The 25,073-nt window shown below is 51.0% G+C and overlaps 2 protein-coding genes across 3 annotated transcripts in view; one reads left to right on the forward strand and one right to left on the reverse strand.

The window, feature by feature from the left end:
- RALGPS1 (Ral GEF with PH domain and SH3 binding motif 1) overlaps window positions 1–25,073 on the reverse strand; it is a 238,776-nt gene that overhangs the window by 67,022 nt on the left and 146,681 nt on the right. The window lies entirely within an intron of this gene.
- Window positions 7,095–25,073, forward strand: part of ANGPTL2 (angiopoietin like 2) — a 33,995-nt gene continuing 16,016 nt past the window's right edge. The window contains exons 1-2 of the mRNA XM_036261942.1: window positions 7,095–7,595; window positions 20,254–21,119. Coding sequence (XP_036117835.1) covers window positions 20,303–21,119 — 817 coding nt within the window. The 5' untranslated portion in view covers window positions 7,095–7,595; window positions 20,254–20,302. The remainder of the gene's footprint in view (window positions 7,596–20,253; window positions 21,120–25,073) is intronic.

The following is a 25,073-nucleotide window of genomic DNA, read 5'->3' on the forward strand; positions in this document are numbered from 1 at the left end:
TTATTATGAAGATACGAAGAAAACCAGCAAACTAAAATTAAATCTCCCCTGACTCTGTTCCCCAGTCTCCCCTCCTGGGACGGGCCCCAGCACCGGCTGCAGTGTGTGAGCTGGGACCAGACCAAGCGAGCCTTCCTTCAAACCCCTTTAGGACGACAGAGCGGAAACCAGGCGACCGAGGCTCAGCAGATTGCCTTTTAGTAAACTGACCTGGAGCCCAAACTCTGGTGCTCAGATGGGGCTTAATAAAGATTTGTTGACTGACTAGCAAATGTGTCTGACTGTTAGGTGATATCTAGACTCGAGGAGAAGCGTGGCCCTGACTCTGTCTGCGGGCAGTGGGCAAAGAAGTCAGGAATGAAGTAGATCATACATGAGCTAAAAACAGACTCTCAAAGCTGCTTAGTAACTGAGCATGCGCCCTGTGCTGACATTTGCTTGGCAAGCACATAACAGACAGTGTCTTCAAAGGGCTTTCCATGTGGCCTGGACATCTTCTGTGATACGAGGCAGCACAGGCTAACCAGTAGCACTGCCCTAAAATCCTCCCATAAATGCAAGTCTCCCAACTTCTCACCAGGGCCAGGGAACACGTGGTCCCCTTGCCAGGCACAGGGAATCAAGTCATAGGATCTGACCACAATACCTCCAGGAGGGGAGAGGACCAGCTGGCTCACTCTCAGCTTACAGGCAGCTGCTGTATTAAATCTGGATGGATGGAGGATTTTGGCAGTTTCTGCAGGCTTTCTGATGCTTCAACCCTGCCCTAGACCTTTCCAATACCAGCTGACCAGGAGAGGAGGGGGCCTTGCCTTATTGGCCCTTAACTATGGGTCATTGTCACTGGAACCCCGATCACTAAAACTGCCAAACTTCTTCCAATCTGAGAAGTCATCAACTGATAAATGCATCATGTTCTCATAAAAAACAAAAAGTGCTGCAATTAAACCTTGACATGCTTATTAACTTTAAGATGTGTCCTGATTTCAAAGACTTAAAACAAGAAAACATGTGTTAGAATTGAAGAAATGCGATTTGTTTTCAGGGCAACTGTGTTCCTACAAGTTTTGAGGTAGGTATTAATCCCAGTCCCATTACTTCCTGGTCGGGTGCAAGGGATTTCACTTCGTTAAGGCTCTGTCTTCTTGTTAGTAGAACAGAATAGTAATACTCCCCTCATAAATTCTGAAAGGAGAAATAAAAAGATACCCATAAAACGTTGAGATCGGTATCTAGTACATCACAGGTAGCTACATAAGGTGCTCTAACAAGGCTTGTGGGGACAACATATTTTGTCATCTTCTGGTCCCCAGGAGGGTACACTGAGCTGAACCAACCTAAGAATTATTAGGACTGATATTACCCAGCAGATTATGACCAAGAGCAGGGAAGAAAGAGATACAAATCAAGAACTATCAACCAGCTGGCTAGGTTTACGGTTGGCAACTACAGCGGTGAGTACAGGAGGCATGGGTGAGAAGACACATTCAACTGGGGTGTAGGGAGTTCCTGTTCCTGAAATGGAGGAGTGGTCATATTGAAGTAACTCTCTGGCCAATGGCAATGATAAGATCTGGATAATATACAAAAACAAACTACCTGAAAACAACCTAAAGCAAGACATGGTCCTTGAAAGATGGGAAGCACACAAGAGAACTTCCCAGGTTATGGTGATACATAGGAGAGCAGAATATAGCAGTATTATCAGCTGGAAAGAAGGAAAGAGGTTAGACATTGAGGATAAAAACTGAAGAAGAAAATGCCAGAAAGGAGAGACCCACAGAGGGGAAGCTCCAAAACTGCTGTACAAATTCCCTCCAAAATCCTTAATTAACCCCTAAATTGTTTATGTGTAGATAGAGACTCCAAGGAGCTCCAAAGCTCCCTAATAGCTGGGAGCAGAGAATTCAACATTGCCTGAAAAACAGAATTTGGAGTTCAAATCCTGCCAAGTTAAAGGGGCTTAGCAAACACTTAAGCCATTTGATTTAATTCCAGAAAAACCATGTCTTACAAATAAGCTCAGGACTAAGGGTTATACCCCAGGGCTATGGACAAAATAAAAATAAACCTTCCTGAATAAAATCTAAAAACCTAGCCTCCACAAACTCAAGTGGACATACTAGTAATTTGACTTCCTGCTAGAACAAAACAACATTCTTCAGAAGAAGACAATGAAATACACTCTTTTCAATGTATCATCCAAAATGTTCATCCTCAATGTCTAACCTCAGTACACAATAAAAAATATAGAGATATGTGAAGAAGCAGGAAAATAGGATTCAAAATCAAGAGAAAAAATAGTCAATAAAATCAGACCCATTGATGAACTGGATGTTGGATATAGTAAACAAGGACTTTAAAATAGTTATTATAAATAGATACAGGATTTTCAGGAAATGAAGAATAGAATAAATAAATGGGTAAAGAATCTCAGAAGAGAAATGGGATTGATAAAAATAAACCTAGGTAAATTCTAGGACCAAAAAATAAAGTACCTGACATAAAATATATTTTGGATGAAATTAACAGATTAGATACAGTAGAAGAAAAGATCATCAAACTTGAAGATAGGTAATAGAAATGATCCAAACTGAAGAACAGAATTAAAAAAAGATATAAATAAATAAATACATGGAGCTTCAGTGGGATAAACCTAGTGTGTAAATGGAATTCCAGAAGGAGAGAGAATTGGGCAGTAAAAATATTTGAAGGAATAATGACCAAAAAGTACCCCACATCCCCAAATTCAGTAAGAAATATCAACCCATAGATCTAAGAAGATCAGTGAAGCCTACAAAGAATAAATACAAAGAAAACCACTTCTAGTCATACCACAGTCAAACTACTAAAAATCAAAGAAGAGAAATATGAAAAGAAGTCAGAAGGAAAAAGACTTACTATATACACAGAAATGACAATAAGGAAGTGAATGAATTTCTGATCAAAAACAATGTAGGCCAGAAGACAATGGAAAGGCATTTAAAAAGTTCTAAAAAGGGGGGAAATCAATTTGGGATATGTGAAGCTTGAAATGCTGGTGAGACTCTGAGATTACAAGATACAACAAAGTTCCCCTCCCAAGTACCCCCTTATAACACTCCCATACAGTCCCCCCACACACTCCTACCACATACACAGTATCTCAGTTCAACATCCCAGCAGGAAAAAAAAATTGTAGTTGTCAGGAAGGTGATAAGACATGAAATAATTTATACAAACTGTGGGACATAATTAAGATTCTTGCCCAGCCAGTGTGGCTCAGTGAATTAAGCTCTGTCCCATGGACTGAGAGGTCCCAGTTTGATTCCCAGTCAGGGCACATGCCCAGATTTTGGACTCGATCCCAAGTAGGGGGTGTGCAGCAGGCAGCAGATTGATGTTTCTCTCTCACATCAATGTTCCTCTCTCTCTCTCTTCCTCTTTTTCTAAAATATCAATAAAAACGTATTTAAAAAAAGAAATAAAGAGAATCAGAAAATTGCCAGGTTAGGCACAGAGTTGGGATTTGAGCCTGGGTCTGTTAGACTAAGGCACAGCTATTTACCCACTCATGTACCCACTCCACTGCACTGGGCAAGACAAAAGGAGAGCTCTATAAAAGGTCTGAGCTGGCGGGAGATCACATCCACAGCACAAGGCCAATGTAGAGCAAGATGGCTTTATTGCATGTGCCTGGGTGCAGGCAGGCTGATCCGAAAAGGGTCCACCTCAAATAACAATTGGGGTGTAGGTTATATACTCTACTTTTAGCTTCTGGCAGTTCCTGCCAATGTACTCTGCCTGGCCCGTTGTCCACTTTGCAGCTGGACTGGCCTGGTATCTCGTCCTGCATCTGCTGGGTGATTCACGGCCTTGTGGACAATCCAGATAATCCTTATCCATACTCAACAGAAGGCTGAGCAAAGGTCATGCAAGCAACACAATTTTTTCACAATTTCCACCTTTTGCAAGCTTTTACCTTTACCCTTTAAAACATTACTAACCCTTTCACTCTACATGGCCTAGCCCATTCATGCCCCAGTGCTTAGGGAACTCACAGCCAAGGAAGCAATAAAAATTACTATAGCCAACATTTATTGAGCACTTACTATGTACTAGCCATTGTGTATTACATTTAATGTGTCTTATTTAATTTTCACAACAGCCTTATGAGGTAAATCCTTGTATCCTCTCCATTTTACAGGTGAGCAAAGTGAGGCTCAGAGCTACTGAGTGGTAGGACTAGAATTTGCCTCTACGGCTCAAGCTCCTCAGCAGCATACTCAACTGCCCAAGGCCACCAAAGGGGCAGGGGTTATGCAAAGATGGACAGAACAGGCCACCCTGGTGCTCCTCCCCCACTTGATGAGACTAGGAACTTTGAATTGTGAAAGCAAACTGGTTTTCAAGAGACGTGGGCTGCAGCTGTTCCAGAGGGAGGGAAAGTCAGGGAATTACCCCCTTCCACCGACCTAGTGAGGCCAACTGCCTCTCTTACCAGGATGCTGCAGCCATCTCCCACCAGCTCTGGATGACGTGTCAAGCCAGGCTGCAGTCAACAATTACCGGGGGGCTTCTAAAAGTAAAAGCAATTCAGAACGCCGCATGCTCAAAACCTTTCAGTGGCTTCCGACCTTCCTTGGGATAAAGCCCCACCTCTCAAGAGGCCTCATGTTCTGTCCTGCTCCCCTTTCTCTCCTCAGAAAAATGCTCTTTTCAGCTCCAGGAAAGCACTCCCTGAAACTGCCCTTTCCTTAGGGTCTGCTCCAGTTACTACTGCTGTGTAACAAATTGCCACCCAAACTAAGCGCCTAAAGCTACCATGTTCTTATCCTCAAGGGCTCTGTGGTCAGGAATTCAGATAAGGAACAGTGGGAGGCCTCATCTTTGCTCCTGATATTTGGGGCCTCAGCAGGAAGACTCTCTAGCTGGGGGGTGACTCAACTTGATGACTAGGGGCATCTTTCCTCCCCTCGGGGTAGATGCTGGCTGTCAGCCAGGACCTGTGCTACAGGGGGCCTCTGCGCGGCAGCCTGTGGGTAGCTGGACTTCTTAGGCTCCAGCCTGGCTCAGGCTCCAAAACAGAGTGTCCCAGTGAACAAGGCAGAAGCTGCACCACCTGTTCTCACCTGGCCTTGGAAGTCCCACAGTGTCACCTCCACTGCATTCTATTGGTTACAAGCAAGTCATGAGCCCACCTGGATTCAAGGGGAGAGGCCAGAGGCCCTACCCCTCAGTGGGAGGAGTGTCAAGGTCTCACGGTGGACCAGCAGATATTGTTGGAGCCATCTCTTTGAAAAAGCAATCCAACCACACAGACTTTACACACTATTGCTCTGCCCAGACCACAATCCTTTCTCCAGGCTCACAATCTGCTAACTCTTACCAGTGTCCAGGTTCAGTGAGATCACCACTTTGTCAGGGAGCTTGCCTTGACTGCCCTGTCCAGGCTTGATCAGGCCTCCGGCTTAGATATCCCTTAGCACCCAGACTTCTCATGTACCCCAGTCTGTCTGTCTGTCTCCCCTCCTGACAGTGAGCTCTATGAGGACAGAGACTTTGGATTCCTGGTGTTGGCTGAGAGCAGGTTCCACACCCTGCAGAAGAGAGACAGACATCCTAAAGAAGAGAGAGAAGAGGGAAGGAGAAAAAAAAAGGATATAGGCCAGCCTCCAGGCTGTCAAGGGTATAGCTCTAGAAGAATTCCGCCCCCCATCCCGTGCTGGTGCTGATCTCGAGCCCCCAGCCTGCCACGCTCCACCACCAGGGGCTGACCATGGCCCCGCCATGCCCCTCCAGGCCTGTGGGAGAATCCAAAGAATGGATGGGTATCTTTACTCCCACAGGAGGTGTGGGAAGGGTTTCTGTCCAATCCAGCTATCTGGCTAATGTTGTGGCCTATAACCTACTGGGGTCTTTTGGCAAAGATCCGCCTTCTAAAAAGAAACGGGGCTGACAAACGGAAAAAGGAGGGCGTCTGAGCATGCCAAAGGAAGCTAAAGACAGAAGTGGCAGTCGACTTAGGAGGGGAGGGCCACAATGGACCCGTTGGCCCAGGGACCACGAACATGATACACTGTGCTTAGGAGTGAGGAGAAGCCCATTAAAATTTCTCTCAATTTGGACCCAAACATCAGCACCACTGCCATCATCATCACTAATATTTTTTAAAGGAGAGAAGAGTCACCACCGATGTTTTCCATGGATGTTGTCCAGGCAGAGGGCCACACTTGTGCCTGATGACCCCCTTCCCGATACATGCCCTCCTCCCCCCCGCCCCGTAGGACCGCTCACTTTCGGGGTCCAGTGCTGTCTTCTTCTTTCTTGCTCCAACTCTATAAGCATTCACAACTCCACCTTGATGACAGACCGCTGAGGACTCTGATGGTCCCCCACTATTTCTTCTTTGAAGAGCCTGATTGGGAGGTCACAGCAACGCCCAGCCCACCTGTGAGTTTGGTCCACTGAGGCGTCCTGCCCTGTGCCAAGCTCTTTCCGGGGTAACCTCACAGAATCCTCACCGCACCCCTTGGAGGTAGATTACTAGTATTCACTCATTTGCTGATGCATGAATGGGATACCCAGAGAGGCGACTTAAGCAAAGCCATCTAGGTGGGGAATGGCAGTGCTCCCCCCGTGCTGCCCTCGCCCCAGCTGTGGCATTTCCATGTCCTAGGCTCCTGTCTCCCGCTAACTTGCACAGCACAGATGCTACTGGATTCTGTGCAGGCAGCCTGGGCTCTGTCCCCAGGGTTTCGAGGCAGGAATGAAGCCTCCAGGAAGGCCATGGGGGGGCTGCCTGCCCACCTGGGGCTCTTCTGACAGGGTGGGAGCCTGGGCTCTCTGCTGTTTGCACATTGCTGCCTGCACAGCAGGAGCAGATCCAGCCCATTACCTGAGTCAGAGGGGAAGCAGGCTGCTTTGCAGAGCAAACCAGGAGCTGCCTGGGGTTTGGGGAGCGGGGCGGGCCAGGGAGCAGAGCTGGGCCAAGCTGCTCGTGCCAGGGAAGGAGGGGGCTGCCAAAGCCGCCAAAGCTGAGCTGGGGCGGGAGGGGCCAGGCCAGCTGGGGCCGGAGCTAGTGTGACATCACCGGGCGGCCCGCCTCTGTCTGGGGCTGAGGGGAGGCCCGGAGCCTTTCTGGGGCCTGGGGGATCCTCTTGCATCGGTGGGTGGAGAGAAGTGCCTGCAGCCAACCAGGGTCAGGCTTTGCTCACAGTTTCCTCCGGGCGGGCGGCATGTAAAGGCTCCACAAAGGAGCTGGGAGTTCAAATGAGGCTGCAGCAGACGGCCTAAGGACGGACCGAGCCGTGAGCTGCGCCTCCTGAATCTGGACCTGCAGAGCATGGCCCTGAGGTGGCCGCCAGCCCCCACCACCGGAGAAGGCAGGTCCTGAGCAGCCCCGCAGGACCCCTGGCCAGCCCCCGCCCCAGCCTGCCGAGCCCCACTGTGCAGGCGGAGCAGAGCCAGCAGAGGCCAGTGAGGCAGGGCTGCTGGGTGACCGGGCCAGCCTGTGACGCGAGGAGCCCTCCTGGAGGCCATGGAGAGGCTGCCTCGCTGACGGCCGCGGAGAAGCATGTGAGGAGCTGCCTCGGAAGCCAAGCAGGAGGGAAGAGGTAAGGGGCAGCCGGGTGGCACCGAGGGACAGGGCAGGCGGCAAGAGGCAGCATCTGGCCCCATGTCTCAGGGCTCAAGACCCCTGACTCCTCCAGCTGGGGGGGGGGTTGTGTGCAACTGGATCCCACAAGGGGCCACTCCTGCTTTCTCTTGGAGCCAAACAAGGCATGTGCCGGGCCAGGATCTGTGGGCGCTTGGGCAGAGGGTGGTGCTCTGGACATGAGGTCATGGGTTGGGGTTTTGAGGCTTCTTTAGTAAGCCCACTCTCCTCCTCAGACAAAGACCCTTTGGGGGATGGCAGTGGCTCCTGGGTCTGCTGGGAGCTGGGTGTGTGCACGAGTGTGTAGGTGTGTGGCCAGCAGACCCAAGGAGTTGGAGACAGCAGGGGTGGGAGCACTTGAGAAGCCGTTTTGAACTTCTGGGTTCCTCGGCACTCTGGCTAGAGATGATATCCAAAGAGTAAAAGCAAAAGCTGTTCGGTGGGAGCCAGGAGCCCTTGTTCAGAAAGTTCCCTGGAGCTGAGCAGCTGGTGCCCACACCCTCTGCTGGGGCGGAGAGGGGCGAAGGGCTCCGGCACTGGAAGGGACATGTCAGCCAGGGATTTGTGCCACTGTGACTTGGGGCAAAGTGCTGCCTGGCTTTCTCTGCATGTCCGAGGACACCTGAGCCCTCCTCACACAGGATGGCACCCCAGGTCTCCAGCAGGCTGGACACGGCTGGGAAATAGGGCAGGACTGGAACCAGGCAGGGGGACAGCGCAGACTCCACATTCCGAGTCCCTTGAAAGCGCTCAGCGTCAGACAACATTTCGAAACAATCTCTTCCCTGATCCCTCCCTCCGCTTCTGTGATATGTATGTCACGGGTCAGCTGTGCCTCTGCTGAGGATGAGGAGAGCTCCCAGAGGCCAGTTCAGTGGCTCAGAAAAGGGTCCCCTTTCATCGCAGCTCTGAGGAAAGTCGGGAACGCCACCTCCGAAGCTGGCCCAGTGCTCCCTACGTGTTCTTTTCCAAACTGAGGCAGAGTAAGGTTCAAATCCTAGCTCTTCTACTTGTGAGCCAACTGACTCTGGCAGAACACTTAGCCTCTCTGAGCCTCGGTTCCCTTTTCCGTAGAATGGGATGATGAAAGTGCCCCTCTCTTAAGAACAGCGAGCGCCTAGATTGCACTTACCCCGATCCAGGAACTCACCAACCAGCCTATCACCTAAGTACTGCCATTCATCACCATTTTGCGGGTAGGAAACTGAGGCACAGAGGGTAAGTGACGTGCCCGAGGCCACGTGGTTAATAAGTGCCAGCCCAAGACTTGAACCCAGTACCCTAAACCACATTCCACCACCTTCGAGCAGGGCCACATGGGTCTTGCCTGGGAAGGCCTCAGCGCAGTGCCTGGTGTGCGACAAACCGCAGATGTTCGTCACTGACCAGTAAGAACCATAACAATCAGAACTGCAGAAAGGAAAGAACAGAGACCCACGTTCTCCCTCTGTCCTGACATATCCTGCTAGGGTGTCAGGAAATCCACAAGGCTGCCCACCCTGGGTACCCTCCCAAGGTCCCAGAAGCCCACACTAAGGAAGAGTGCAGGCGTAATGACAAAAGGAACTCAGTGCATTCGATACCAACACTGTAGTACAAGCACCTCCATCCACACGGGCACTCTGTCCACCTGTCGCTCTCCCCACCAGCAGCGCAGTGGTTGAGGAAAGTGAGCTCTCTCCATGCTGCAGGAGGTCCACAGAGCAGGAGGACCGGTGCCAGGCCCGTCCTGAGGCAGTGACCCCTGCCCAAACCCCACCCCAATCACAAGTCTGCCACATGACATCAGCCAACCCTGGTGCATCTCAGCCCGTGACAGTAGCATCTCTCCTGTGGCCCCAGAGGTCTCTGTGGGCTCCTGAACTCCTGGAAGCACTGTGAAAAGCTGATGTTAAGTATTTGCTTTTCCAGCACCAGGACTCTGGGGCTGCAGAAGCCTCAGCCTGGAACCATGGTGGCTCACTGTGCTCTCTGGGCAGCCCAGGCCAAGCAGAGGCTCTGAGGGACATCACAGGGCTGGCTAGCACAAATAAGACTAATTATTATTCAATAAAGGCAGTCGTGTAGAGAGATAAAAATGTGTGAAGCACGTAGCCTGGGGGAAGGGGCAGGGGACTCTAGGCATCACTGCAAGCTCCCGGAGACAGGCAGGCATTAGGCATTGCTGCCGCCCCTCTGACAGATGAGCTCAGCACAGCCGTCAGCGTGCGGGAACCGGATTCGGAGCCAGGCTGTCTGACTTCAGAAACCCACGCACCTGGTCTCGGCACTGCTGTCCCCCACGTTGGCACATGGATCTCTGGCATCAGCTCCAAGGAGCAGAGCTTGGTGTTTCCTGCACTCCCAGCTGGAGACTCCAAGGGCTGCTGAAGCGGGACGCAGGTCCTTGGGGTCTACCCTGGGCCACACCTAAGCAAGCCCTCAGAAGCCATCAGGGAGAGGCACTGGTAGCTACATTAGAACAAACATAACAGCCCTGGCGAGTGTGTCTCAGTGGTTAGAGGGTCGGCCCTTGGATTCAATTCCAGTCAAGGGCACGTACCTTGGTTGTGGTTTGGTCCCCGTCCCTGGTCGGGGCCTTCCGGGAAGCAACCAATCGGTGTGTCTCTCTCACACTGATGTTTCTCTCTCCCCCCCCCCCCCCCACTCTATCTGAAAATCAATAGAAAAATATCCTCTGGTGAGGATTAGAATAAAAAAAAAAAAAATAGAACAAACATAATAGACAGCAGCCCTGCCCAAGGCAGGTACACTCAGCTCTGCCCTCTCTTTTTTAAAAGCTTGCCTTTTTTTTTTTTTTAATCCTCACCCAAGGATATTTTTCCACTGATTTTCAGATAGAGTGGGAGGGTAGGAAGGAGAGAGAAAGAGAGAGAGAGAAAGAGAGAGAGAGAGAGAGAGAGAAACATCAATGTGTCTCACATCGATTGCCTCCTGCACAACCCCAACCAGGGTAGGGGATTAACTAGCATCCAAGGTATGTGCCCTTGACTGGAATTGAACCCATGACTCTTTGGTCTGTGGGCCGATGCTCTAACTGCCGAGCCAAACCGGCCAGAGCAGCTCTGACCTTCTCTTAACCACTGCCCATTTCATCTGACATGGTCTTAATTAACAGCAGTCAGAGGGGAGGGGCTCTGTTTCTTGCATCCACAGCCCAGTGGGAGGAAGGGAAGGTGAAGCTAACAATCACACAGACACACACAGCAGGAGACTTGTAAAGAGGAAGCATGTGGCGCTAAGATGGGTGATGCTGTCCCCACTTCACAGAAGAGGAAACTGAGGCTCAGAGGGTGCAGCACCTCTGCCCAGCTCTATTAGTGGGCCAAAAAGCAGGGATTCAAACCCAGATCTGGGCTCATTCTACCCCATCCCGCTGCCATCCTGGACAAACACACTGTAGAAATCTCAAGAATGAATCAATTCATTCAATAGCATTTCTTTTCTGTGAATTTATATAAAACACCTCAAATAGAAGAGTTTATTCAGCCACTGACAGCTTGGAGTTGGTGGTGATGGGTCACATCAGAACCTTATTCTGACAGTAGTTTCTAAGACAAAATCATAATTCCCTCTCTTTGACTGTAAGCTGTATGACTGATTTCATAAGAGCTTTGGGGGGGGGGGCATTGTAAACATCATATTGTAATGTTGTAAAACATTAGAAAATTGTCAACATTGTAAAACATTACAATGTCCCATTACATGTATGCATCACTGTGAAACATGCTGATCACAGAACCAACCGTTCACATGTGTGTGTGGTGTGGGGAGGAAGGGGCAGGCAGTGCCCTTACAATCGAGCTATTGTTTCAGCTCTATTCTCTGGTGGAACCAGCCTATATGGGCGAGCAACCCCAGAGCCTCAGCCTCCCCTGCTGCCTAGTTCCTTCAGAAAGGCAGGCCAGAGATCACCCAGGATAAGACCAGAAGGAACTCTGTACTTTTCTCCAAGATAAGAGGACCCACCCAGCTCCAGGAATGCCCAAACTCGAGGTGGTCCCATTCCAGCCTCCTTGAAAAAAAGATTGTATCTCTTAGTCACTGCTGAACCTCTAATAGTGACTCAATACCGACTCGGGGCCAGGAAGAGAAAGGTATCTGTGAGTGAGTGAGTGAATGAACAAATGAATGCATGAAGCAAGCCTTAGGCCTAGGCAGGCAAGCCTCTCAAGCCAGGTGCCACCCATTCCCCTCTGTGTCTGAGCTGGAGGAGAGAGGGGGCCTCACTGTGAATGGACAGCTTCACAGAGGGGACTTGTGAGGTCCGCTTAGAAAGGAAGGTGCAGGCAGGACAACGGGGGAAGTGCAGAGGCAGGGAGGCGTGACAACACAGGTTCTGTGTTCTAAGTAGGACCCTGATGAGACCAGATCTAAGTGTTAGAAAGACAGGCCTGGAGATGTGTCATCCCAAAGGCCGGGGGCAGTGAGGGCTGTGTGGATAAGAGAGCTGGCTCCGGAGTAAGCAAACCTGGTTCCAAGCCCAGCTTCACCACTTGGTAGCTCCGTGGCCCTGCGCAGATGACTTCATCCCTTACCTGTTTCCTCAGCTGTGAAATGGGGACAAGCACAGCCCCTGCCTTGCAGAGCTGCGGAATCAGTGAGGCAGGCACCACAGTGCTTGTCCCAGTGCTTGAGGGATAAGCTCAGGCTAACAGAGGTGGCCCTGGCACCAACACTCAGCCTGGCCCAGCAGAACAGCTCCAAGCAAGGGCTGGTTTTCCCGGAAGCCATGCGGGGAGCACTGTCCCCAGTCCCAGGATTCTCCCTCTCCTCTGAGGCTCCCCCGGTTCCAGGGCTCCAGAGTACATCAGGCCTGCCGGAAATGTGGCAGCCAACTCAGAAGCCGGGCTCTGAAATGGCTTCTGCAGACTCTCCCGCCTCTGCTCTGCTGGCCGAGGCTCCTGGCACCACCGAGGGCTCAGTGCGCTGGCTTTGGGGGAATCTCAAAATGGTTCCCAAGTAATGTACCATATAAAAGTAACAGCAGCATCCTTGTCCCCCTGGCTAAGGCAACCAGCTCCCCACTGCCTAACCACATCCCCTCTTACCCTATGATCTCACAGTGTGACCACAACCCGCCTCCTCCATGAACTCAGCCCTTCCCTGGAGCCAGCAACTCCCCAGAGGCAGGAGCTCAGGGCATCAGGCATATTCGATCCCCAAGAGCCCCTCTTCCAGGCAAATCTGTCTGATCCTACACTACCTGCATCTCTGGCTCATGCTGTGTTCCCATCACTGGGCCCAGGCTGCAGCCACACACAATGGCTGGGAGAGCTACAGGGATGGGCAGTAGAAGGTTGGGTGGATGGACAGAAGGTTTGCTGAAGGTCTCGTGAGAGCTGAACTGTCAGGGTCTGGGTGCCCTGTTTGTGGGGAGTGATTCACAGGAGCCCAGGCAGGGAAGGGACGGCAGTTGGAGATGTGGCTGTTCCCTCCCTGCCCCAGGCTGGTGGTGCAGGACCCTGAGGCACAGCCACTCCAGGTTCTCAAAGGTGAGGTCGCCACTGCTCATCCTAGATGCCCACTGTGGGGTCTCACCACGTGGCCGATCAGGAAGCTTCCTGATATCTAACGAACTCACCCTCGTGCTGACCTGGCAGCATTTCCACTTACTCAGTCAGCGGAGACTAAGAAGTTATCTGCATCCCATCCATTAAACACCAGACTTACTGGCTAGGGAGACGATCCTGATGAAAGTGAGGACATGGACCTCGCAGTCGACAGCTGAACCCCAGTCCTGATGTCTATTCCAAGTGACCTTGGGCACGTGACCTAACCTTTCTGAACGTGGGTTTCTTCTACTGCAAAATGCAGGTAATAATACCTTTCTCCCAGGTAAGGAGACCATATAATTTGTTACCCAATCAGGGCATTTTTGAGAGTAATGGGGGTGCTATTAAATAATTACATAAGCCAACCAGGACACATGGGCCCCTATTCACAGGGCTGTGAGCGCCAATGAGACAGAGTGCAGCTAGGCACACAGTAAGTTCACAACCAACAAGTGACTGCTGTCATTATCTATACTAATGGTCAGTCGGGCCTTCTCGGACATTATCTTTTGGAATTTTCCTCTGTCTGGATCCCTCTCACATCCGGGATTATCAGTTGGTTTGGGTATCAGCCTACTGGCTTGTCATACATCTCAACCAGCTTAGTAGGAAAAACTGTCAACCTGGAAGTTTTGAATTTTCTCTTGTCTGTCCTGATGTTGGCTTAACAATCTTGACTGATACACGGGTCTGTCAGACCCACTCAAACATAGCTCAGGTTCCTGGCTTCCCAGAACCCGGCCGTCAGAGGCCAGTGGGGCACACTCGCGGCCAGGTGGCAGTTCCAGAGCCCTCAGTGGCCTAGAGGCCCTCTTCTCAGGCCTCCTGTGGTGCCTCTGGCCTGGCCTTCCTCTGTGGTTACAGGATGATGGGGCAGGGCTGGCTGGGGAGAGAGGGATGGGGTCTACGAGCCCTTCAGACTAGTGATGACTCCATCCTGCGATCTGGATTTAATTTAGAGGTTTCCCTGTGGTCAGCAGTCCTAGGGGTCTCAAGAGCTCCCCTGTCCTCCCCCTGCCTGGGGTGGGGTCAGAGAACAATCTCTTTGGAGCTGCCTGTGACTGCAGCACTTTTGTTTGTATACGTTCAGCATGGTTACTTCGGCATTCTGTGACCGGCTCTGCCACTTAGTAGCACTTTGCTTGGTGACTGGGCAAAATGACTCATGGGCTTTGCATCTCAATAGTTTACTCACCTGCTGTTAGTCTTAAAAGTGTTTTTGTGGGAATTAGAAGATTGCTGTAACACAAAACTACAAGGATGATGGAGCTGTGCTCCCCAGAGGTGCCTGGTGGGTCACAGGCTCGGCGGCCCTGGAGTAACAGGGCTTCCCTCCCAGGACTGTGGGGAAGGCTGAGGCAGTGTTCAGAGGTGGGCAGAAGTAGGCTTCCAGTTGTTTTCAGTACACGAAACAGAGTTAATAAAGCTGATGTAATAATCATAACTGGAATGTCTTTTTCCATATAAACAACTGAGAGCCTACTTTTGCCCACCCTGCATATAAAGCGCTTAGGTGATCATTGGCTATGCTATTCATTTTTAGTATTTGAACTTTTGTCATTCCTAATCTTTGGGGGAGAACTCACCAGAGTACCCCAGGCCAGCAGCTTCTGCCACAGGGCAAGACACATTGCTCTGTCTTCTAAAGGCCCTCACGGGGGCTGTGGGCTGTGGTGCTGAGGGGCATGAACCAGGGCCGTGTGCTCACACAGGGATGCTCACGGCGGCCCACTGGAGGCTGGGTAGGACCAGAGCCCTGGGGAGGCCACCTCTCGGCCTGCAGAGGCCATCACATGGCTCAGTCACACGAGCCCCACTTGTGGGAAGGGAAACCCGTGCATAATGGAAACTCCTCACAATACAATGTGGAAAAGCCATTTCAAGAATCATTTTTATTTTCATAGTGAAGCCAAGGAAAATAGTTGGATTTGCTTTTCTTTGTTGGTCATAGGAAGAAACTGAGGAGCATGGCTGTGGTTGGAATTGAGCTCTTCCCCAGGTCTAAGATGGCTGGAATGCTGGGGGTTATTTCTCTCGGGATGCAATTAGTTGAATAAATATCAAGAGAGCAAAAGTAAACAAACTCATTACTACCCATTAAAAACTGCCAAACTAGGGAACAACTGAGGAGGGGGTTGGACTCTTTCAGAAAAATGAACGCGTCCAAGGCTGAGGGCAGCTCTTGGTGTCAGGCTGCCCCGTGCTCCTGGGACGGTCACGTAGCCTATCTGGGTTTCTGTGTCCCCATTTATAGCAACCTCACTGAATTACCTGGAACGATGTATGTCAGGAGCCCTGTTCCTTCCCTTCCTTGTAACCCAAGCAGCTCCAGGTCACTCCCGCCAAACCCGGACTCCATGGAAATGTAATGGAAGACCCAGAACTGGCAGTTTCACGACTGGTCCCACCACTCACAATGTGACCTTGGGCAAGACACCTTTTTGAGCCTCAGTGTCCTCACCCTCTAAACAGCATACTGCTGCCAACTCGCTCGGAATGTTGTAGTGATGGAATGAGATCATGTGTACGTGAAGGGCTCTGGGAACCTAAATGTCTGTACCAGTGTTAACTGTCAAGTTTGGCTCACTTTTTAAGTGAACGATCTCAGAAATGCTCTTTGCAGAAAGCATTGATGGTGTTTGCATGCCTCTTACTTCCCCACTCTGCGCCCAGTACTGTGTGATATGCTAGGGACACCAAGACAGCCAGGACTCAGTCCGACCAGCGACTGCTTCAGGGCTGGGCGGTGAGGCCACCCAGACCTCCTGGTCAGAGCCCAGCTTTGTGAGACAGGACAAGTCCCTCCTCTATGAAATGGGATAATTAATTCTGGTATCTCCTCGGGGTGAGGGGAGGGGTTCAAGGAGATGGCAAAAATGCTGGACACACTGTCTGCACGTGGCCAGCCCTCCTCCCTCAGCCAGCTGTTACCCTTGTTACAATGCCACTGTCATGTTAGTCCATCTCTAGTCTCAGAAGCACTTCCATGTCCCTGTGCACAAGGTGGGCTGGGTCACCCCATTTCACAGAAGAGGCTCAGCCTTCAGGAGCCCACATCCAGGGGCACAGCTCTTCCCGGGAAGCCGTGAGAGCCCACGCTCGGGAAGGAGCAGAACTCAGTGATAAACAGTGTGTCCCTGCCTAGTCTCGGGTTCTGCCTGGGAAGGTTTGGAAGTCAACCCTTTCCTGCAGTCACATTGCCTCCCTGGGCCTCTGGTGGTGTCTTGGCCATGCGGAGGCCCAGGCTGCCGGCAGCACAGCACACAGAGGTGTTTGTCACCAGCTGTGCGGACAGGTGAGCAGCCCTGGGAGGCAATGAGCAGGCCCATCCAAGCAGGGAGGCGGCTCCTTCCCATTGTTCCGGGCCGGGCGTGGCTGCTTGCACGGGAGCAGCCAACGTGTGTTGGAAACCAGGCAAACACTCACAAACTCAGCCCGGTTTCCATTCCTGTCACTGCAGCCCTACCTCATAGCCCCGCCCACACCAGAGGCTCCCAAACACCTTTCTTTGCCTGGCCTGAAGGGCCAGAGCTGGGCACTGGAACTAGGCTTGGGCTTTGGCATTTCAGCAGAGAACAGCTTAGCGCGGCCCTGGCGAGCGCAGGGTCTGTTTGTAACTGCCCACTGGCTGTCACAGGTGGAGCCTGGACCCAGGCTGCTCACAGGAGACCCTCCCATAGGGGGCCTGGGAAGACAAGACCTTCAGGCCCTGTGTTGTGGTTATTTTAGCATAAATTAATGTGAAACCAGAAAAAATGGTGCTAATGTGTTTTTACTACTAAAACTAGATTAAGTGCATTTCTGTGTAATCATTAAGAGTCTGAAGGTTTGTGGACAAAAAGAGGCCTACATACAAAACCTGACAAGCTCATGAGAGGCCTGCAAGGCGGCCTGACAAACTGAGACCAACAGTAACTAACCACATAGGATGGTCTAGATGTAAAAACTCCTCACAGAGAGAGAGTGGTGGCGGGGAGGCATATCCTCCGCTTGACCGAGGTTGAGCTTTACCTTAAGCGAGCCTGTCTATTGTCTTTTTGCCCCTAAAATAACACTTTTGAAATGTAGAGTAATCTTCTTTTCCAGTCCCCTCAAGGCACAACCCTGGGCACTAGATTACAGAATCTCTGGTTTTCTTGTCCCCACATACCATCTCTATGTGCTATAAGTGTTTATTACCTATCCTGTGCCCACCAATGGAACAGAAGTAGGTGTCTCTCTAGTTTGCCTTCTTATCCAATCCCAGAGATTGTTTCTCCCTCCCCACTAGTCTACCACCCATGGATTTCATGCAACTCTCCTTACATCTCCTTTTATTCTAATGTATAAAATAAGCTGCAAAACTGCCATTCTCCAGAGAATTTTCTCAGCCTCTTGAGATTCTGCTTCTCAGCAATTGTCAGTTTAGCAACGTATAAAAATTCTCTAGAGATCTGGATGTTTCCTACGTCAACAGTTTTAAGTACATCAGGCCAGGGCTGAGTCCTGGTTCAGCCAGGACTGTGTGATCTTTGGCAAGTCACTTAGCCTCTCTGAGTCTCAGTCTCCTCATCTTTAAAATGAATATAACAACAGTATCCACTTTAAACAGACATTGTGAGAATTGGATAAAGTAGAAAGCAGGTGCAAAATGTTCAGTGCTGGTTCAGGTACCTAGTGGGCACTCAGTAAGTGGATGTTATAAAAGATATGAATAAATATAATAAATGGTCTCCTGTGCAATGGTCCCCCTCAGGCAATCACTTCCCTGCTCAGAGTCCCTACCATAGCCTGGCCACTGCCTGCAGCTGTTGGTGGGCGTGTCTTTTCTTTCCATCCACAAATACTTGTTGAACTCCTAGTATTATTCCAGGCCATGCCAAGGCACCTTGGATGGAGCAGAGATCAAAACACACCTCCTCCCACCCCCATGGAGCTTACATTCACAGGGGTGGGGAAGGAGACACTGTGTGATGGTGATGAGGACACCTGAGGGAAAGATGGTGAGATCACAAGTCAAGTAAGCCGGGAGGACCTCACTGGGAAGGTGACATTTCAGCAAAGGCCTGAAAGAAGCCAGGCAGCGAGCAATGAGGAGAGTGTTGTAGACCTGAAGCAGCAGGTGTAAAGGCCCTGAGTCATAGGTGTGCCTGGTGAGCCTGAGGACTCGAGGAGACAGTGCAGCTGCAGTAGCGTGACGAGCAGGAGAGGTGTCTGAGATGAGGTCAGGGACGAAGTGGGACCAGATGAAGAGGGCCTTAGAGACCCGTTAGCTTTTTCTCCAAGATGAGCAGCCACAAGAGGCTTTTGGGTAGAAGAGTGACCCGATTTGACTTTTACAAAAGAATCATCTGCTCTGGGTGCTGGGATGAGGACAGGCTGTAGCAGGCAAGCGCAGGAGCAGGGCGACCAGCTAGGTCCAGGTGAGAGGTGAGGTGGGGCGCACCAGGGTGCGGGCGAGGTGGGAGAAGCAGTAGGATTCGAGGGATGCTTCCACGATACTGCTATTACAATTTGGTGGTGAATCAGATGTGCGGTATGAAAGAAAGGAAGGATGACTCCAAGGTTTTTGGCCTGAGCAACTAGAAGAACGAAGTTGCCGTTTACAATAGGAAGCACTGGGATGAACACGAGTTGGGATGGAGCTGTGGGGAACATGAGGAGTTCATTTCTGGATCATTTAAGTTTGAGGTGCCCAGCGATAGGCGAGTGAATTGTCTTATTTGGATATATGAGTCTGGAGTCAAACGGTGAGGTCTAGGCTAGAGAAATAAATTTGGGAGTAAAGACTGAGCACAGCAAACTTGATGAAGGATTCTGCTAAAAAGGGGAGCAGAGAAATGGAACAGTAGCTGGAGAGGGGATGTGAGGTCAAGAGAGGATATTCTTTAAGTTGAGAGAAATGACAGCATGATTGTTGGGAAAATGTGATCACACGGAAGAAATGGGGGAATTGCTGGAGCAATGTCCTTGAGAAGGCAAGAGGAGGGATCTGGGCATGTCCGTCCCCTCCCTCTTGGCCTAACTCATCCCCCAAGGGTCAGCGTATAGGTCACTTTCTCAGGGAAGCTTTCCTGACCTCTCCGACGAGGTCAATTCCCTGTTACACTCTTTCAAAGCACATGCTACTTCCCCCTCCCAGCACTTAGAGACTGTGTAATGATGGGTAAGCCCCGTGAGGGCAGAGGCAGGCTCTGTCCCATGTGCAATGGTGTCTCCGGCAGCCGGCACACTGCCTGGCACATAGATGTTCGATGGATAACTGGGGAAGGTATGAATGGTCCAAGAATAGAACTGAAACTACTCCAAAGACACATGTCTCCTTTCTGCTCCCGCCTGGGTCAATCACGTTGCAATGATTGGGACCGTGCAGTTACTGTCTGTGGCAAATATCTGGATTTCTAGGAGTTCAGTTGTTTTTTTCCGGTTTGGGCTCTGCAGCGTGACTAACACACGGCCAAAGCCATGGGACTGGACACATCCTTCCATTCACATTGTCCACTAAAAACTGAACACATGCCATACTACATCTAGCAATTCATTCATGTAACAAATATTTGCTGAAAGCCCACTTAGTGCAGCATCCTTGGGATAAAGGATGGACTCAGTGCCTGCCCTCATGCAACGTGGAGTTCAGCAGAAGGAACCCCAAGTAATTCTAATTCCTCAAAACTGTGATCGGTGTTGTAAAGGGAAAGTCTGGGGGTTATGAACATGTAGAATGAGGAGACTTCATGGTCTGAGGGCTGTGAGGCAGAGGAGAAGGCAGAGAGGACAACCCCTCCTCCGCCTTCCCTCCCAGCTTCAACCTGCCCTCACGAGGTTCTCAGGCTATGGGCACTGGAACTGGCTCCAGGAACAGCAGGGCTGTGGGCTCCTGCTTTCAGATGCCCCAGTCTCATCCCTTTTCCTTTCTGTCTCAGCTGGGGCCTGCCTGTCTCCTTCTGTTGCTTCCAGAAGGTCTGCCTCCTGGAGCTGTGCGTTTGGAAAGATCTGCCTGGGGAGAAGGCTGAGCTCATTTATGGCACAGGCCACTGGCAGTGACAGGACTGTTACTGAGTCTCCCCTTCTGTTTACTTTCAGGTTTTCATAGGCTCTGTTCGCAAAGAAAAACCACCATTTTGCAAGAACCATGAGGGCGCTATGTGTGACATGCTGGTGGCTGGGACTGCTGGCTGCCTCGGGAGCTGCTGCTGGCCAGAAGGATGGGTTAGAAGGCACAGAAGAGGGCTCGCCAAGTGAGTTCATTTATCTGAACAGGTACAAGCGGGCTGGCGAGTCCCCGGACAAGTGCACCTATACCTTCATTGTGCCCCAGCAACGGGTCACAGGTGCCATCTGCGTCAACTCCAAGGAGCCCGAAGTGCTCCTGGAGAACCGTGTGCACAAGCAGGAGCTAGAGCTGCTCAACAACGAGCTGCTCAAGCAGAAACGGCAGATTGAGACACTGCAGCAGCTAGTGGAGGTGGACGGCGGCATCGTGAGCGAGGTGAAGCTGCTGCGCAAGGAGAGCCGCAATATGAACTCACGGGTCACGCAGCTCTACATGCAGCTCCTGCACGAGATCATCCGCAAGCGGGACAATGCACTGGAGCTCTCCCAGCTGGAGAACCGCATCCTCAACCAGACAGCCGACATGCTGCAGCTGGCCAGCAAGTACAAGGACCTGGAGCACAAGTACCAGCACCTGGCCACACTGGCCCACAACCAATCGGAGATCATCGCACAGCTCGAGGAGCACTGCCAGCGGGTGCCGGCGGCCAGACCCATGCCCCAGCCGCCCCCCGCTACTCCACCCCAGATCTACCAGCCGTCCCCCTACAACCGCATCATCAATCAGTTTTCCACCAATGAGATCCAGAGTGATCAGAACCTGAAGGTGCTGCCGCCCCCTCTGCCCACCATGCCCACCCTCACCAACCTCCCGTCTTCCACAGACAAGCCATCGGGTAAGTTCCTTCTGGGAGCTGGCTCCAGGCCCCAGGCTTCCCTTGGCTGTGGCCAAGAGCTGGGGAAAAGCCACAGCACGTTGAAGCTGGGCCAGCAGACCTGCACAATCCCCCAGCAATCCCTTGGGTCAAGCTGCTGGAGCAGGTGGGGTGCAAGGGGGACCACATTCCTTAGATGGATGCTCCAGGTAGACGCGGGAAACAGGGGAAGTGTCAGAGCAGAACATGTGCTCTGGCCTCTGATGGGAAAGAACCCAAACCTGTAGTTTTCTGGGCTCTGCACTCGATGTGCTGTGTTGGCAAGTAGGCTGTCTCGCCTGCAAGCTCTAGCACTGTGCCTGGCACAGAAATGGCATTTGGTAAGTGCCCACTGAAGAAACAACAGGCCAAAGGAAAAAGTGTGTTCACATTAAAAGTATGAGAAACACATTGTAGGGGCTGGGGGTGGGAAGGGTTACTTTCTCAAGCCCACACATTTCCTAGAGTCCGCTGCTGTCTAGAACTTTCAGTGATGACTTCATAGACTCTTAAATACACATTTCATCTTAAAATATAATAATTCTCAGAATATCATTATGGGGAGGAATGGAAATGCTGGTAAGTCTTGAAGCTTGTCCAAGATATTGGCACTGGACGCTTGAACGTATGTTACGTTATTAACCCCTATAGCTCCTTGTGGTAGATACACTGAGATGATAAGAAACTTGCTCACAGGGTTGGGATCCTCAGGCTGGATTTGGCTTTAGGCCTTTACCTTTAAATCTGGTGCTGACTGCTCTACCCTCTAGGGCTCTGGGAATCCTCACTGAGGGAGCCCAGCTCCCTAGCTCAGGCTGTCTGTCCTTCACCCAGGACCCTGTGAACCTTCCAAGTGGCTGTCATTTGAGAACCAGATTCATCTTTGCAAAACCTAACCCCATATCTGCTCAAAGTCAGTGATTTTGGTACCACCTCACTGTATAAGCAGGGAGATATTTTTACTGAAACTATCCTATTTTACACTTATTTCACACTTCTGAAAATAGCCATTACGACTGGGAAGAGCCGCTTCTTACTAATTCCAGAGAGGGGCTGGCCTGAGCACAGGAGGGCGGCCTACGGAAGGCCAGGACAGCACTGTTGGCGGTGCACGGGTGCGGGCGGAGCAGCGGCCACAGCACCTGGCAGGAAAGCCCCCTCTGGCTGTGCAGGTTGAGAACACAGGCCTTTGGTCTTGGTCTCTTCATCTTAAAACAAGGAGACTGAAATAAATCAATAGTCCCTTTTTAGCTGGGGCACTCTAGCTGATCTACAGCATACAGACACACGGTCAGCGGTACACGTGTCCATTCTAAATCAGAAGCTCCAGAAGAGAGGGCAGAGCGTGCTAACACATCTTTGGGCACCAAATAAAGGCTCAGTTGAAAGTTGTTATAATCCTGACAGGAGTCAGGCTGACCTCAGTAGATAACAAATAGATCTCCCCTCACCTGAGCACCTCTGGTTTCTGACTCCACAATTTCAGGACATTGCTCAGCTTGAACTGAGCTGACAGATACAGAGGGAATGAAGACCTAGGTTTGTATCCACCCCTTATTAGCTGCTTAGCTCTGGGCCTCAATTTTCTCCTCTGTAAAGTGGGGACAAGAGTCATAATATCGCAAGCTCGTTATGGAAACTCAGTGCAGTCAGGCATATGTGATACTATGTCTTGTGGGGCAGCAACAATGGCAGAGCCCCTTCTCTGTGCTGGTCACAGAGCAGACTAGGCAAGCAGGTGAAACCTATGGTCCTGGACCTCCAGGAACTCAGTCTGGGGGAGGTGGCAGATGCATGGATGCACTGGGACCCACCTGATACCCACCAGTCCACCCCATACGATCAGCACATCAGGTCTGACAGAGGATTTCTCTCAAAGTATCCGTCAAGGTCAAAATTTCCAGAACATTGTGAGAACTGATGGGACCAGCATAACCAAGTACCTGAGGTCAGGAACACAGAGAAATCCTGGGCTGTGCAGTCACTGTGGTGATAGCACAGTGTGCTCCGTGTCCCTTAGAGGGCACGCGAGTGCTGTGGGGACACTAGGTGGCATGACTGAGTCTGCCTGGAGCAGAAGGGGAAGTTGCACAGAGGTGGGGACTTCAGTGTTGCATCTTTAAGGATCTGTGTGAGTTTACCAGGTGGATTTGGGAGTTAGGAAACCGAGTTACTATGGGCCCCTGACACAGATGAGTCCATGCAAAGACCCAGGCACGTGGCCCTACTCCTGGCACCACAAGTGATTTGGTTCCCCTGCTGCCTCACGGTCAGTCCAGAGTGGGCTTGTGCATGCCAAGGCTCCTGCACACACCTAGACCCTTTCTCCCCCACTTAGGATAACACACCTGCATGGGAGGGAATGGCAATGGTTTTACTATGGTGAAAACGTAAATACACTACAATTTACCTTTTTTTTTTTTTTTTAAAGTAAAGCCCTCCCAAATGTTGGTACCAAGTGTTAGTAATAGACTCCTTGTGACCCATCTGACCACTGAACTGGCACACCAGGCGTTGCCAGCTGAGACAAGCACCTGGCCGTGGAAGAGTGTGGCCGGGGGCCCTTCCCTTTTCCTGGGGTGGAAAAAACTGAGAGGAAAACACAGATGTTCTCTCTCAGCCAATCAGCAGAGAGCTCTTATCAGGCCTGTTCTGAGAGCTTGGGGGCAGGTTCTGGTTTTGGAAAACAAAACCTCTTCTATGCTCTTGCCCAACAGATTCTTTGTTCCTGGGGACATCCCTCAGCCAGAAGCACCTCTGCAATTAAACACTGTCGCACTCAAACTTTGGCAGCTTCTCAGTCTTTCATTCCGCAATCTCAGAACCATCCACTCTTTTCCTCATCGTCCAGGCCGCTCAGCCCACAGCTCAGCCCTTCCCAGGGGACCGCGGGAGCCATGGCCGCTTATCTGAAGCTGCACTCCCTAGCTTGTTCCCAGCCAGACAGTCACAGGCTGGCCCCAGGCCAGGCACTCAGAGCCTGAGTGAGGGACACCCGGACAGCTTCCGGCTTCCCTGGCATCTCACTTGGGGTTTTGTCCCGTCTCTCTCAGGTTTGGCCAGACCTAGGGGCATTTCAGTTACGATGATGCTTATGATAAGGCCCTCTCTCCGTGGGGACCTACTGTCACCGACCTTCCTCTCTTCTTCTCCACTCCTCATCCTCACACCTCCCCTGACCTTCTCCAGCTGGGTGCCTTTGACTTACACCTACACACACGCCAATGAGGCCTGTGAACAAGGAAGGCTGCAGGGCAAAGGGCAAAGGGGCAAAGGGAAGGACAGGATGAAGCCTCATCTCTGCCTTCTCTCCAGATGGTTCTGGGAGGCCTGGGACACCATTCCTCAGCGCGGCCCAGGCACGACCAGCACCAGTCCGCCCTCGTGCCACAGCGCCGTCCCAGACACTGGTCAGAAAAGAAGAGGCAGTTGACCACTAGCTGCCACCAGTGAGGCCTTGTCTGAAACGAACCTTCTGAAAACCGAAAGGAGTGGGCATTTCTAGATGTGTACTGTCTTGAGCGAGAGGACATACTCAGCTAAGTTTGTTTCTCAGTGGAATCAGAAGGGGCCATGAAATCACAGAGCTTGTTAGTGCCTCTCAGATCCCCCCGCACAGCCTTCCCATCCCAGACCTGTCGGTGGCAGGGCCAAAATTGGCCCCTGGACTTCTAACATCTAGGAGAGCCATTTTCAACTTGTGTGTCTCCAGAATTTTTAGAACACAATACCTATTTACTCAGGCTCACTGACCTCTTTTCCCCAAGGCTGTCAAATAAAAAATACAATAGCCAATACAATAGCTGTCCAGTGTGAATGAATCAAAATTGTACCTATTTTTTTTTTTGTCAGATCGGCAAAAATACATAATATTTTTTGGTGTGCCGCAGAATTTTAATAATCAGTTTGGGTGTGCCATGAGATAAAAAAGGTTGA

Source organism: Molossus molossus, unplaced genomic scaffold (genome assembly GCF_014108415.1).
Source record: "Molossus molossus isolate mMolMol1 unplaced genomic scaffold, mMolMol1.p scaffold_m16_p_14, whole genome shotgun sequence".
Lineage (NCBI taxonomy): Eukaryota > Metazoa > Chordata > Mammalia > Chiroptera > Molossidae > Molossus > Molossus molossus.